Source organism: Crinia signifera, chromosome 8, assembly GCF_055691185.1.
Source record: "Crinia signifera chromosome 8, ASM5569118v1, whole genome shotgun sequence".
In the NCBI taxonomy this organism is placed as follows: domain Eukaryota; kingdom Metazoa; phylum Chordata; class Amphibia; order Anura; family Myobatrachidae; genus Crinia; species Crinia signifera.
Genome location: NC_139224.1, coordinates 16,782,990 through 16,799,312, shown reverse-complemented (window position 1 = coordinate 16,799,312; position 16,323 = coordinate 16,782,990). Strand labels below are relative to the sequence as shown.

General features: G+C 50.4%; 1 protein-coding gene across 1 annotated transcript in view; it reads left to right on the top strand.

Annotated features, from left to right (window-relative positions):
* CAMKV (CaM kinase like vesicle associated) overlaps positions 1 to 16,323 on the top strand; it is a 104,807-nt gene that overhangs the window by 79,921 nt on the left and 8,563 nt on the right. Inside the window, exons 3-4 of the mRNA XM_083155839.1 lie at positions 2,594 to 2,725; positions 4,221 to 4,295. Coding sequence (XP_083011965.1) covers positions 2,594 to 2,725; positions 4,221 to 4,295 — 207 coding nt within the window. The remainder of the gene's footprint in view (positions 1 to 2,593; positions 2,726 to 4,220; positions 4,296 to 16,323) is intronic.

Sequence of the window (16,323 nt, the reverse complement as noted above, 5' to 3'; positions counted from 1 at the left end):
TCTCACCCTCACTACATATACCTGTAATGCTGAGTACAATATATAAGGGACACACGTCTGTATTAGTGACTGACAGTACTGTGGCCTCAGTCTCCTCCTCACTACATATACCTGTAATGCTGAGTACACTATATAAGGGACACACGTCTGTATTAGTGACTGACAGTACCGTGGCCTCAGTCTCATCCTCAATCGCACATCGCTGCCAGCCTTGCACAGTGCTGCCAGCCTCCCTCACTCACACTGCGCCGCCGGCCTCCCCTCACTCACACTGCGCCGCCGGCCTCCCCTCACTCACACTGCGCCGCCGGCCTCCCCTCACTCACACTGCGCCGCCGGCCTCCCCTCACTCACACTGCGCCGCCGGCCTCCCCTCACTCACACTGCGCCGCCGGCTTCCCCTCACTCACACGGCGCTGCCAGCCTACCTTCACTCACAACAGACTGCTTTTATTTACAGACAATACTCCATTATATAAGGACCCACATCTGCATTTTTAACAGCTGTAAAGTGGCCTCAGTCTGATCCTCACTACACATAACTGTAATGATGAGGACACTATAAGGGACCCACGTCTGCATTAGTGACTGACAGTGCCGTGGCCTCAGTCTCACCCTCACTACACTATATAAGGGACCCACGTCTGTAATAGTGACTGACAGTACGGTGGCCTCAGTCTCACCCTCACTACACTATATAAGGGACCCACATCTGCATTAGTGACTGACAGTGCCGTGGCCTCAGTCTGATCCTCACTACATATACCTGTAATGCTGAGTACACTATATAAGGGACACACGTCTGTATTAGTAACTGACAGTGCCGTGGCCTCAGTCTCCTCCTCACTACATATACCTGTAATGCTGAGTACACTATATAAGGGACACACGTCTGTATTAGTGACTGACAGTACCGTGGCCTCAGTCTGATCCTCACTACACTATATAAGGGACACACGTCTGTATTAGTGACTGACAGTGCCGTGGCCTCAGTCTCACCCTAACTACATATACCTGTAATGCTGAGTACACTATATAAGGGACACACGTCTGTATTAGTGACTGACAGTGCCGTGGCCTCAGTCTCACCCTCACTACCTATATAAGGGACACACGTCTGTATTAGTGACTGACAGTACTGTGGCCTCAGTCTCCTCCTCACTACATATACCTGTAATGCTGAGTACACTATATAAGGGACACACGTCTGTATTAGTGACTGACAGTACCGTGGCCTCAGTCTGATCCTCACTACACTATATAAGGGACACACGTCTGTATTAGTGACTGACAGTGCCGTGGCCTCAGTCTCACCCTCACTACATATACCTGTAATGCTGAGTACAATATATAAGGGACACACGTCTGTATTAGTGACTGACAGTACTGTGGCCTCAGTCTCCTCCTCACTACATATACCTGTAATGCTGAGTACACTATATAAGGGACACACGTCTGTATTAGTGACTGACAGTACCGTGGCCTCAGTCTCATCCTCACTACATATACCTGTAATGCTGAGTACACTATATAAGGGACCCACGTCTACATTAGTGACTGACAGTGACGTGGCCTCAGTCTGATCCTCACTACACTATATAAGGGACACACGTCTGTATTAGTGACTGACAGTGCCGTGGCCTCAGTCTCACCCTCACTACCTATATAAGGGACACACGTCTGTATTAGTGACTGACAGTACTGTGGCCTCAGTCTCCTCCTCACTACATATACCTGTAATACTGAGTACACTATATAAGGGACACACGTCTGTATTAGTGACTGACAGTACCGTGGCCTCAGTCTCATCCTCACTACATATACCTGTAATGCTGAGTACACTATATAAGGGACCCACGTCTACATTAGTGACTGACAGTGACGTGGCCTCAGTCTGATCCTCACTACACTATATAAGGGACACACGTCTGTATTAGTGACTGACAGTGCCGTGGCCTCAGTCTCACCCTCACTACATATACCTATAGTGCTGAGTACACTATATAAGGGACCCATGTCTGTATTAGTAACTGACAGTACCGTGGCCTCAGTCTCCTCCTCACTACCTATACCTGTAATATTGAGTACACTATATAAGGGACACACGTATGTATTAGTGACTGACAGTACCGTGGTCTCAGTCTCACCCTCACTACATATACCTGTAATGCTGAGTACGCTATATAACGGACACACCTCTGTATTAGTGACTGACAGTACTGTGGCCTCAGTCTCATCCTCACTACATATACCTGTAATGCTGAGTACACTATATAAGGGACCCATGTCTGTATTAGTAACTGACAGTACCGTGGTCTCAGTCTGATCCTCACTACATATACCTGTAATGCTGAGTACACTATATAAGGGACCCATGTCTGTATTAGTAACTGACAGTACCGTGGCCTCAGTCTCACCCTCACTACATATACCTGTAATGCTGAGTACACTATATAAGGGACCCATGTCTGTATTAGTAACTGACAGTGCCGTGGCCTCAGTCTCACCCTCACTACACTATATAAGGGACCCACGTCTGTATTAGTGACTGACAGTACCGTGGCCTCAGTCTCATCCTCACTGTTCTTCTCAGGGAAGAATTCTGTGAAGTCTTTCGAGCCAAAGAAAAATCTTCGGGAAAACTTTACACCTGTAAAAGGTTTTTGAAGCGAGATGGGCGGAAGGTCAGGAAAGCAGCCAAAAATGAGATTAACATCCTAAAAATGTGAGTATATCGGCGCATTCCCAGCTAGCATGTGTTTGCACAGGAACCGATGTTTCGTTAGTGCGCATTTCTGCACATGTGCATACCCAGGGTGTGTGCACCCACGGCGAACATTCGCCAGGTGCACGCACCCAACATCCCGGGGAGGGGGGGGGGCGGAGAGGGGCGTGGGGCGGCTCCATTAGCATATGATAATGCCCAGCATTTCATGGGCGGTCCCATGAGAACCCTGGGCGTTACCATGCTAATGTGGCCGTGACGCGAGTGCGCTGGCAGCTGACATCACCGGATGACAGCTGCCCTCCCATTTCCTCCCCAGCATGCACGCATATGTAAGGTTGCTCAGAGCTACCTGGTCGGTGACCAATGAAAGATGTGGGAGGTTCCCCCCTGCCCTATGAATGGATGTTACTGAGTAACAGCCATTCGCTAGCCCCTGCAAGCGAGTCACCCTTGCAAATGGGTGGTGCCGGGGTGTGGTGGACTCGCAAGGCTGCAGATTCGCAGCCTTGCGAATCAACCAGAATAACCCCCCTCCCCCCCCCCCCCCCCCCCACACACACACATTGGCCCTTATTCTGGTTCACTCGCAAAGGCAACTTCCTTCTCAAATGAACAAAAACCATGGGGCGGATGTAACTTGTGCATAGAGAATCAGATTTGGGTGGGGGTGCAGGGTCAAAATAAAGCAGCCAGTATTTTCCCTGCACAGAAACAAAATATCTCACCAAGTCTAATTATCTCTGCACATGTTACATCTGCCCCCCTACAGTGCAGCATGGTTTTGTCCATTTGAGAAGGAATTTGCCTTTGCGAGCGAACCAGAATAAGGGCCATTATGTATACCACTGCTAGACACACTTCCTATAATGCATAGCGCACATTGGGCCTGATTCAGGTTCACTCGCTAAGCAGCAGTCGTTTAATACTAAGCAAGCGGGTTAATGCAGCTCGCCCCTTCAACCCCTTGTATATACGTGGTGGCGTACAAATGCATGTGTGCGCTCACATATCCCTTCGCATGCAAGAATACAGCCGCAACATTGATGGCGACCAACAAATAATTTTTTTAGGCATTCGCAAATCAAAGTCAGTTCACACTGACCTGTATCTGGCTCCTAAATGGCTGAGAACGGGTCATGTGATGTCAGACCCCTGCCCTATGCAGGCACCTGCGTTCGCACGAGGACACCAATCCTTTTCCTTGGCGCTGACACTGTTTTTGTGGACACACCCAGGAAATGTTGGGCTTCCCCATGCGCCAGCCCCCTGTCTGCCCACTGCCTTCCCCCGCTATGTGCTGTGATAGTCGCTAAAGGCATTCGCACAGCGGCCCTGTACGTGTGTATATTCGCTAATACGTACACCCAATACGCTGGGGACCGATCCAACCTGAATTGGGCCCATTATGTATAACGCAGCACCTTGTAACAGTAATGCCCCTGGTAAATGTCTGTAGTGACCCCCGGACCCTCACTGTGGTTGTTTCCTATAGGGTGAAGCATCCCAACATCTTACAGCTGGTCGATGTTTTTGAGACAAAAAAAAATTATTTCATCTTCATGGAGCTGTAAGTAATCTGTGGTCAGTAGCTCTGTACATTCCGGCCTCATACTATACCCTGCTGTACATTGGGCCCTACCTCTCTGGAGGCCCATTTATTATAGGATCGCATATACACTGTGATCTGGGCTGGATTTACCTTCCTGTACTTGTAGGGACAGGGGTTCCGAAGAAGCCCGTCCCTGTGATGCGCCCAGCCGAGTGCCGGGGATCTGCACATGCGCAGTCAGCGCTGACCAAACCCCCCCCCACACACACACACACAGACACACACTGCAGTGAGGTCAGTTGCCCACAGGTGATTGGTACGAAATCCCAACAAGGGGGGGGCATGGATTGCCCCCCTTTGCGGGCTTGCTGCGCTCGCCGCCCAGTGGGCCTGGTGCCTAGCAACACTCGGCACAATTTATTCTCCCTCTATGGGTGTCGTGGACACCCATAGAGGGAGAACGTGTCTGGATTTTGGTAGTCGGGATTCCGGCATCGGGATTTTGACAGCCAGGATTCCGACCGCCGGGATTCTAACGGCATCCCGCCCATAGGCTACCGTCATCTCAGAATGTCGTTAGCTCCCGGACCCAATGCGATGCTGCTTGATGTTGATGAATCGGGCAACATCACATCCCCCATAGAACCGAGTGATGGTGCAGCTGCGGGTGGAGCCGGAGGGATCGGAGATTCCTGCTGCATTCCCTCTGTTGTACATTCTGGGGATACTTAATATATGTGGCTAACTCACTAAAAGGGGTGTTTATGGGGAATTAGGTGCAAGTATTACATAATAAATGGGCTCGGGGTCTTCTTCCTCTATACTGTGGACGGTAAACTGCTAGTGGTCCTATCTATGGAGTGTGAGAGGAAAGTGGAGCCCTCTGAGGAAACCCACCCAGAAACATTACATAGCTACTACCCATAGTTATGGCCGGATGAAAATGATGCCCCCAGTAAAGGTTTGGGGATCAGCCATATGTCTCCATATTTACTGCTGAAATCCCATGTACTAACAATAATGGCTGAGTTCTGACTTATTGTCTTTGTTTTTTATTAGACACTAGAGTAATGTACATAAATCAGGCGTTACTTCGCATGTTCATGTCTCTGTATATTCCCCTGGGTCACGTACCCTGCAGAACGTGGCTGCTCTGCAAATGCAGCTCTGATCTGCGCTACTTGGATTACCTTGCCACAAGTTTGCATATAAAAACATTGGGAGGTGTCTATGGCATGGGACACCCCAGCACCCCTTACAGCACAATGACCTGCTAACATAGATATGATGCTTTGTGGTTTATACCTTACAGCAGAAACAGGACTGGCTCTAATAATGGTTTGTCTGTTTAGCTTGGGAGGTTCTTATGGCATGGGACACCCCAGCACCCATACAGGTGCAGAGACCTGCTGGTATACACTAACATAGCTATGATGCTTTGTGGTTTGTACCTTACAGCAGAAACAGGACTGGCTCTAATAGCTGTTAGTCTGTTTAGCTTGGGAGGTACTTATGGCATGGGACACCCCAGCACCCTTACAAGCACAGAGACCTGCTGGTATACACGAACATAGCTATGATGCTTTGTGGTTTGTACCTTCCATTAAATACAGGGACTGGCTCTAATAGCTGTTCGTCTGTTTAGCTTGGGAGGTTCTTATGGCATGGGACACCCCAGCACCCATACAGGTACAGAGACCTGCTGGTATACACGAACATAGCTATGATGCTTTGTGGTTTGTACCTTCCATTAAATACAGGACTGGCTCTAATAGCTGTTCGTCTGTTTAGCTTGGGAGGTACTTATGGCATGGGACACCCCCAGCACCCATACAGGCACAGAGACCTGCTGGTATACACGAACATAGCTATGATGCTTTGTGGTTTGTACCTCACTAGTCCCAGCCCGGCACAATTACAGAATAACCTAACCGTAATGTCAATGCACCCGAACGGAGGAACACTTAACGTGCTCTGCCAGGCATGGCTCCAACGTGCCCCCTATAGAGGTGTGGAGCAGCGTTAACCATTTCTAACATAGAACTGGTTTTCTATGTGATTTTCTTGTACACTTTCGGTATAATGGCGAGGGGTCCTAGTGTTGCTTATCCACTTGGACCACTACAAGCGGGTTGTTTCTGTAATAGCCGGAACCCATGCACATGGCCTCTGTGGTAGAGTAAACTGATCCAGGGCCTTTAGTGAATGAGCCGGTGTGCCCTGTATTGCACATACAGGAGGATTTTTACAACACTGTGTGATGACATCACTGCACCCCCCACCCCACCCATGGACCTCTGCAAGCTTCCGACTTCTACTAATAGTATGTGCCTGTGATTCCACTTGTCTGATAGTCCCAATTTACATTCCAGGGGCTCAGACGCGTCAGAATTATGGGCATTGCAGAGAATGTGGGCCCTAGGTGACTGGGACTTACAACGCTATGTCACCCCAAAACCGATGTCCTCTCCATGCAATAATAAGAGCATGGATATAGAATTGATCACTGGGCCCATATCCTAATTCACCTATGGGTTCGGCCTTGCGTTTCTCCGCCCTTGCAGCTAGTGTAACTGATCTGTAGAACACCCAATCATCATATGATACCACTTCACACCACACCACATTTAGCGATTTAGTGACCGTGAGTCACTATCAGGAAGCAGCGTTTCCTGTTCCGTATTAGCTCCCCGCTTACCTACTAATACACCCCAACTGGCATAAATAGGAGCTCTGAGTGCAGAGCTTTATAGCTGATGTAACGAGGCTTGCCTACCCTCCCCGGAATGGCTGGGAGCCTCCCGGAAATCGGGTCCTTCTCCCGGCCCCCCGTGAAGGTGGGCAAGTCTCCCGCATTCTGCTAATTGCCCCCGATCCTCCCTTGCACGCTGGTGTAATTACCTGAAATCGCGGGTCCGCGGAGAGGGGGCGGGGCTAAAATGACGCGATCGCGTCATTTCGTGTCATTTAAGGCCAAGTGAAGACAGCCTTGCCCCAAACCCCCTGACGTGTTGCCTCTCCGGGCTTCTCCCGAAGAGGTGAACTTAAAAGTAGGCAAGTATGTATTGGAGGGTTGTGTCTCCATCTATTATTAAAGATTTCTTATATAGCACAGCAAATTGGACACTGTGCTTAAACAATCTGGTAGTTCCAGACAGTCATAGAGGTAGGAGGGCCCTGCTCACAGGCTTACACTCTATAGGGGAATAGGCATTGATGCACAAGGAAGGATTACATACCACTAGATTGCAGAGGATCTTGGACCCAGTAATGTTGGCCAGGGTCAAGAGGATGGATGAGGAGAGACGATATATGGGTACTGTAAGCAGCTTAGTCCAGTGATTCCCTATGGGAGGTGTTTATTAGTTTCTTATATAGTGCACACACATTCCGCAGCGCTGTACAGAGAATATATGACAATTAACATCAGTCCCTGCCCGGTGGAGCTTACAGTCTATATTCCTACCACATGCACACGCACACACAGACATTCTAGGGTTAACTTTGGTGGGAGCCAATTAACTTACCAGTATATTTTTGGTGAAACTGGGGGAAACCCACGCAAGCTAGGGGAGAACATACAAACTTCACATAGTTAAGGCCAGGGTGGGTATCGAACCCATGACCTCAGTGCAGTGAGGCAGTAATGCTAGTCCTGAATACCTATGTGTTATGTGCCACAATGTTATTTACCATGCTAGGGAACCTCTCCACCCATCAGCCAAAACCCAGTAGTCGGAGGAAACGCCGTCCTGCGGAAAGTAGGTTAATGCCAGGAAAAAAACCTCTGATTTCTCCTGCATTAAACATTAAATAAACTGCAGGACATGCAGCGATAGCCATTCATATTGCTGTATGATAACCTAACCCCAATGCACGCGGCTTTGCATAACATTACAGCGTGTAACATGTTATCACATCTCGCAGTCCTGATTACACAGAGGCAGCAGGAAGAGAACTGTTGTTGCAGGAGATAAATTTTTGCACACTGGGCACTTTCCTTGTGTTCCGGTGCGAGCTGGAAAACATAATGTACATCTGTGACTTCTGTATACGGAGCGCTCTGCAGCCTCCATAGATACAGAACATTTAACGCCATTGGGACTGCGAATTACATGGGACACTGAGGACACATAGTGGTGGAGTTAAGGAACTGCAGCGTAGATCTACTTCATGTAAATCAGACTCTGCAAACAAGTCAAGCCATGGCCGCATATGGGTTCACACGGAGGACCGATGTTTAGTGTCTGCGCAGGCGAGTTTCTGTGCATGTGCACCCACAGCAAACTTTCGGTTTGCCAGGTGCACGTACCCTACACGCCGAGGAAGGGAGAGGGTGGGGGACTCTGGGCAGCCCCATCAGTATATGGGAACACCCAGCGTTCCATGGGCATTCCATGAGAACGCTGGGCGTTTCCAGGCTAAGGAGGCCGTGAAGGACATGCGGGGGGCGGGCAGCTGACATCACCGGCTGTCAGCTGCCCGCCCTGTCCTTGCACAGGGCGCCCGCAGTTTAGAGTGACTATATATAGGTGTCTCTGAACTGCGTGCACGGGAGAAATCATTCGATGGTCGGCGACATCGAATGATTTCTCCCTGTCTGCGAATGGATGATTATGTAAATCATCCATTCGCAGCCGTGCGGGGGGCACAGTGGGCGAGGGGCGGGTGTCCGTCTGATGGACTTGCCAGGCTGCGAGTCAATCAGAGTGTGAACACAATTGTGGTGGAAGAAGCCTCTGTGCAGAGGTGTAAAGTTACAGCAGGTACTTGTGAGTTATCCGGGCTGCGATTTTTTGATTGTATGCCTTAAGTTAAGGCATACAATCAGATGCGATGCGATGCGATATCGCATCGCATCGCATGCGACCATCGGATGCGATGACCCGATTTTTCCATAGGAATCAATGTTAAAATGATTCCTATGGAAAAAGGGGTCCTTTTCATACCCCTACTATCCAAGTGGGCATGGAGTTGGATATAAACCTGTGGCGAGCGTAGCGAGCCACCGAGCCCGAAGCGTGGCGAGCGAAGCGAGCCCCGCGAGGGGACGGTATTCTGTGTCCCCTCGCGGGGGCTCGCTACGCTCGCCACGCTTCGGGCTCGGTGGCTCGCTACGCTCGCCACAGGTTTATATCCAACTCCATGCCCACTTGGATAGTAGGGGTATGAAAAGGACCCTTTTTCCCATTGAATTCCATGTTAAAATGGACTCAGTCCATTTTAACATTGATTCCTATGGAAAAATCGGGTCATCGCATCGCATCGCATCCGATGGTCGCATGCGATGCGATGTTCCCGATCCGACCCGATTTAAAAATCGGACGCCCGGATAACTCATAAGTACCTTACAGCGATACAATCCAGAACCTTGGACTATTTATGTGACTCGAGGACTGAGGTTGGGAACAAGTGCCCTACAGATGCGTTCCGCGGCTGCCATCGCAATACACTCGCTGCATGTACGCACTGCGCCCCTGTGTGTATGCAATAGCCTCTCTGTGACCGCACCTGAATGAGCCTCATTGTGCATGCCCTGCATTCAGGGAAATCCAATAATGGCTGTACAGCCGCCGGTGCGGCAGAGAGATATATTTGTACTCACACACTGGGAAAATCATTGTATACACAATTAGACACAATCACTGCCCGGTGTGTCTCCTCCGTACTGCAGCCCTCCCGTTGCCGCGGAACCATTCATTTGTAAGTCATTTGGTGATCCTGTCTGGTGTTGGGAGATGAAGACCGCGGGGGAGCCTCCATCCTATTTCTACATACAGCAGCCTATTCCCAAGCTGGATCTCTGCTGTCAGATTGCATCTCTACAGGGATGGAATATAAAGTATGGAGAGGAGCTACAGTACCTCAACCACATCAATCATTTCCTTAAGTCTGTGTGTGTTGTGTATTTATATATAGTGGTGAGCTGGGGTAATTGGCTCGGTAGGGGGGTATATTGGTACAATGTGTATGTGCACATCTTTTCCAGCAAATAATGGAAATCAGCAAAATCAAACATAGCCCAGCCCCTGTGCGGGGCACTACCTCCCTGTGCCTCACTAGTAACCCCCATAATAATCACTACTAATGTATACCCCCCTACCTGAATGTAACACGTCCCCAGTCAGTCAGGCTCCGGAATCACTGCATTCCCTCCTCCACATTCCGTGCTTGGTCACAAGCCACCATTTTGTTTTTTACCTGTGTGAATACAGACTTATACTATAAATAAGTAATTTACTACCCTTACTGTATATATATTGATGTACACTGATATAATTGCCCGCTTATGTGGACTTGTAAAATTAATGACAATGCTTTACTTTTTTTAAATTTTTTTATAAAGTACATTTTTATAAAGTTGTTCGCCCTCTTCACACCGTCGTAAGGGGCCACGCCCGCACCCCCCCCTAGCTGGAGCAGCGGGTATGGCCGTGTGTTTGCGTGCAGACCCAGCCCCCCGAGGGCGGGCATGCCCACTGCTGGGGGGGGGGGGTGTTTGCGGGCAGACCCGCTGCTCTGGGGTGCACTGCTACGGGGGTGGGGTAACGGGCAGACCCGCTGCTCTGGGGGTGGGGGTGCGGCCAAACCCACTGATGCAGTGGGGGGGGGGGGGTGTGTGTGTGGACAGACTCGCTGCCATGAGGGAGAGAAGGGGGGTGGGCAGCGGTGTTGGTTGGCCCTGCCCTGCTGCTATGGTGGGGGTGCATGCAGACTCGCTGCTCCAGCGGCGGGGGGGTGGGTGGGTGGGTGTTGGTGAGGAGCTCAGAACCCGCTATGCCTGAACCCCCACCACTGAATCTTCTCCCGGAGAGGAAAATTTTAAAAGTAGGCAAGTATGTCCTAAGTATTGAGCCTTCTTGAGTCTCAAGCTGTGTACACACGGGGGCAATTTCAGCACATATCACTAGCAATATGGTCGCTCATTGCCAGTGATTTGTAGCGCTGTGGGCGATAAATCGCCGGCTGCGCACTCCCGTGTGTAGCCCCTAATGGTCATTGTTCGCAAGGTCAGCGGCGGACTGACACCCATCCCGCGGCAAAGGTCAGCGACGGACAGACCCCTACCACGGAGAAGCATGTCGGCAGGTGAGCATCTGGCTGTGCCCCCCTTTGGCAGTGATGAAAAGGAGACACTGAGCAATATATTGCTAGCGATCACATTGCTCCATGTGTACACAGCTTTAGCACTGTCGCCTCTTTGGCCTTGTATCTTCGTATGCAGACACATCCTATCTCCGTATATGCTTCTGTCCATGAGATAGACTTGCTGTTTTCCAGGCATCCTGCACTTTCAAAATCCCATTCTTCATCTTATTAGACTTATTACTTATTTATATAGCAAATTCAGCTCTTATATAGTCTTCCGTAAATCACAGTAAGAGAGAAATATTCCACAGTATACGCCATTTTAAGATCCTTTGTACTCATTGTCGTTGTGAACTAAGATGGCTGCTGCATCACACACACCTGCCTATTGGGGCAAAGGGTAGGCCTTTTACATACCCTGGCAAGGGACCTGCACAACCAGCAATGCCTTCTGCAGTATACAATGGATAATTATATGTCCTAAGGGACACTAATGTAACAAAACTGGAATTATTAATGAGCTGTTGGAGGAATATGTACGTCCACGTATTTCTGTTCTATCACCTGTGTGCCCAGATACGACTTACTGAATAGCAGTCGGAGCGTTGGCACAGACATAGGCGCGGATGGGGCACATATAACAGTTCGCCGTACGCTGACTGCCCACCTGTCACCAATATGATCGCAGAATCCTCACCACGAGGCTCAGAACACAAACTCCTGCTTACCCTGAACAGCAACAACTGGAGCTCTTTGACTATGACGTAGGAACACTGGTCTGGTTATCTGGAATGAGTAATGGGTGTAATACAGGGGTGGGCAATAAGCAGCCCTCCAGCTGTTGATGAACTACACATCCCAGCATGCCTCGCCTTAGTTTTGCTATTTGGCCATGCTGAAACGGATGCAAAGCATGCTGGGATGTGTAGTTCATCAACAGCTGGAGGGCCACTTATTGCCCCACCCCTGGTGTAATACAAGCAGAGATTATAACCCAGGGCTGATTCTAGGTCATACGCGGCCAATCTGAGAAAACGGCGCACGTACTGATGTGAATATAGACAAGATACCCACGCGTTTCTTCAGTTGCAGAATTTATGTTTCTGGTGCCCTGTGGGCATCAGACGGGCATTTCTACACATGAGAATCATCATACCGGATTACCAATTACTTTACAGCCACCAGAACGTTAGACGTTGGTCACAATCTGAAGGAATATAAAGATTACTAATCTTCAGATCGGTGGTGCCTCTACCTCGTGCACCAACCGCCGGGAATCGTTCTGTAACATTTACTGGAAAGATCGTTTTATTGACTTGAGCTAAAAATGAAGAGGAATCATTTAGTGACACAGACAGGAAATTGCTGCGCTTACAAAGGTCAGTCGTGCCTGGAGGTTAGTGCACATTCTGTGCGGAGATTACATCGCACCCCGGGGGGCACACGGGCCACTGCTTGTTATAAGTGCACAGCTATTGTCATGTAGATGTCTCTCCTATCTGGGGCGACCTCTGCTAGGAACCAAACAGCCTTTCATCCACACTTCCATCACCTCAGAACAAAGGACACCAGGAATAGAGGTGACATAGCCAATGATCATGGCTGTATGCCACTACCCTCCCGCCCAGCCTGCAGGGTGACTGTGGGAGGCATGGCGGTCAATGGGCAGCTTTGGACAAGTCAATTGTGCCCGTACCAGCTGTGTGTATGTATGTGTATATCTCTTATATATTTGGCTACATCTGTCACTCAAAGTGGGTGTCTGTGTCTATAACGCTCTGTTCCTGGACTTTCCTCTTAATGTGTGATTGCCTTCATCTGTGCTGAACACCTTTCTGAGCAATTAACCTGTTTAAAACAGGTGATGGCAATCATACATTAAGGGGAAGTCTAGAAACGAGCATTGTGTCCCTCCTGGAGAGGGTCATGTTGGGAGGTATGTGACAGAGAACCAGCCCAGTGAGCCCACAGACAGTGCCAGACACCCACTGCCTTCCCATGTTGCCCAGCACTGCTACTCCACAGCCACCAGGTGAGCGCCCTCCTCCCGCGATTTGCGGCAAAACCTCCCCCCCCCGCGCGCCCCCCCCCTCCCGCGATTCGCGGCAAAAACACCCGCTCCCCCGCGACCCCCCCTACCGCGGTTCGCAGCAAAAACACCCCCCGCGACCCCCCCTCCCGCGATTCGCTGCAAAAAGAACCCCCCCACGACCCCTCCCGCAATTCGGGGCGGCACCCCCCTGCGACCCCCCCTCCCGCGATTCGCGGCACCCCCCCCCCCCCCCGCAATTCGCAGCAGCCCCAGGATTAAATGGCACATGCAAAACACTGACATGGCTATGGTCGACATGAAAAAGGTTGACATGAGTTTTTGAAGATTTATTTTTAATTTAATTAAATTTTTTCATATTCATTGTCATGTGTCGACATGGACACCAATGAAGTGGCACACTTATGTCAACATTTACATGTGTTGACCTTTCTGTGTTGATTTTTTCTTGTGGCGATTCGCGTCAAACCCCCCCGCAACCCCCCCTCCCGCGATTCGCGGCAACCCCCGTGACCCCACACCTCCCGCAATTCGCGGCAACCCCCCACCGGAACCCCTGTGAACCCCGCCCTCCCGCGATTCGCGGCACCCACCCCCGCGACCCCCCTCCCGCAATTCGCGGCACCCCCCCGTGATTCGCGGCAGCTCCAGAATTAAATTGCACATGGAAAACACTGACATGGCTATGGTCGACAATGAAAAAGGTTGACATGAGTTTTTGAAGTTTTTTTTTCATTTTTTGAATATTTTCATATTCATTCTCATGTGTCGACATGGATACCAATGAAGTGCCACACTTATGTCAACATTTACATGTGTTGACCTTTGTGTTGATCTTTTCTTGTGGCGATTTGCGTCACACCCCCCCCCACAACCCCACTCCCCGCGATTCACGGCACACACACACACACACCTCCCCCGCGATTCTCGGCACCCCACCCCGTGACCCCCCCTCCCGTGATTCACGGCACACCCCCGCGACCCCCCCTCCATGATTCGCCGCAACCCCCGCCCCGTAACCCCCCCTCCCGCGATTCCGGGCACCCACCCCCGCGACTCCCCCTCCCGCAATTCGCGGCACCCCCCCCCCCCGCGATTCGCGGCAGCTCCAGAATTAAATTGCACATGGAAAACACTGACATGGCTATGGTCGACAATGAAAAAGGTTGACATGAGTTTTTGAAGTTTTTTTTTTTCATTTTTTGAATGTTTTTATATTCATTCTCATGTGTCGACATGGACACCAATGAAGTGCCACACTTTGTCAACATTTACATGTGTTGACCTTTCTGTGTTGATTTTTTCTTGTGGCGATTCGCGTCACACCCCCCCTGAACCCCCACTCCCGCGATTCACGGCACACACACCCCCCGCGATTCTCGGCACCCCACCCCGTGACCCCCCCTCCCGTGATTCACGGCACACCCCCCGCGACCCCCCTACCATGATTCGCCGCAACCCCCGCCCCCGTAACCCCCCTCCCGCGATTCTCTGCAATCCCTCCCCTCCCGCGATTCGCAGCATCCACCCCCCCACAACCCCCCCTCCTGCAATTCGCGGCACCCTCCGCGACCCCCCCTCCCGCGATTCGCGGACACCTAAGTTGCAATACAGGGCATCTTTCATACAATTCTAACCATATTTCTCATATACAAACGTTCACAAATTAAGGGGCGCAGCCCCTTACGACGGTGTGAAGAGCGCCCCTAGGGCGCGATGAATCACCTAGTATATATGTAAATGTGGGGGTGGTGTGTGTGTATGTGTGTATATATATATATATATAATAAAATAAGGAAATATCTATTATAATAGAAATAAAACTATTCCTATTTGAACGGCATAGAGGACGGAGCTATTTATCACCAACGTTCCACATCGCAGTGACCCCTAGTAACCGGACTCTGGAGTACAGTGTAGCTTGTGACCCCTAGTAACCGGACTCTGGAGTACAGTGTAGCTTGTGACATCGCAGTGACCCCTAGTAACCGAACTCTGGAGTACAGTGTAGCTTGTGACATCGCAGTGACCCCTAGTAACCGGACTCTGGAGTACAGTGTAGCTTGTGACCCCAAGTAACCGGACTCTGGAGTACAGTGTAGCTTGTGACATCGCAGTGACCCCTAGTAACCGGACTCTGGAGTACAGTGTAGCTTGTGACATCGCAGTGACCCCTAGTAACCGGACTCTGGAGTACAGTGTAGCTTGTGACATGGCAGTGACCCCTAGTAACCGGACTCTGGAGTACAGTGTAGCTTGTGACATGGCAGTGACCCCTAGTAACCGGACTCTGGAGTACAGTGTAGCTTGTGACATCGCAGTGACCCCTAGTAACCAGACTCTGGAGTACAGTGTAGCTTGTGACATCGCAGTGACCCCTAGTAACCGGACTCTGGAGTACAGTGTAGCTTGTGACATGGCAGTGACCCCTAGTAACCAGACTCTGGAGTACAGTGTAGCTTGTGACATCGCAGTGACCCCTAGTAACCAGACTCTGGAGTACAGTGTAGCTTGTGACATCGCAGTGACCCCTAGTAACCGGACTCTGGAGTACAGTGTAGCTTGTGACATCGCAGTGACCCCTAGTAACCAGACTCTGGAGTACAGTGTAGCTTGTGACATCGCAGTGACCCCTAGTAACCGGACTCTGGAGTACAGTGTAGCTTGTGACATCGCAGTGACCCCTAGTAACCGGGACTCTGGAGTACAGTGTAGCTTGTGACATCGCAGTGACCAGACTCTGGAGTACAGTGTAGCTTGTGACATCGCAGATCCGCATCCACGCGCCGTGTAATGATGCTTTCACCGTGATGGATGATGCTGAGGAATAAGCTCAGACAAGAGCCAGTTGTGGTAATTGTCATCATTTGCTGGCTGCGCGCTGTACATGACACCCATCAGCACTGA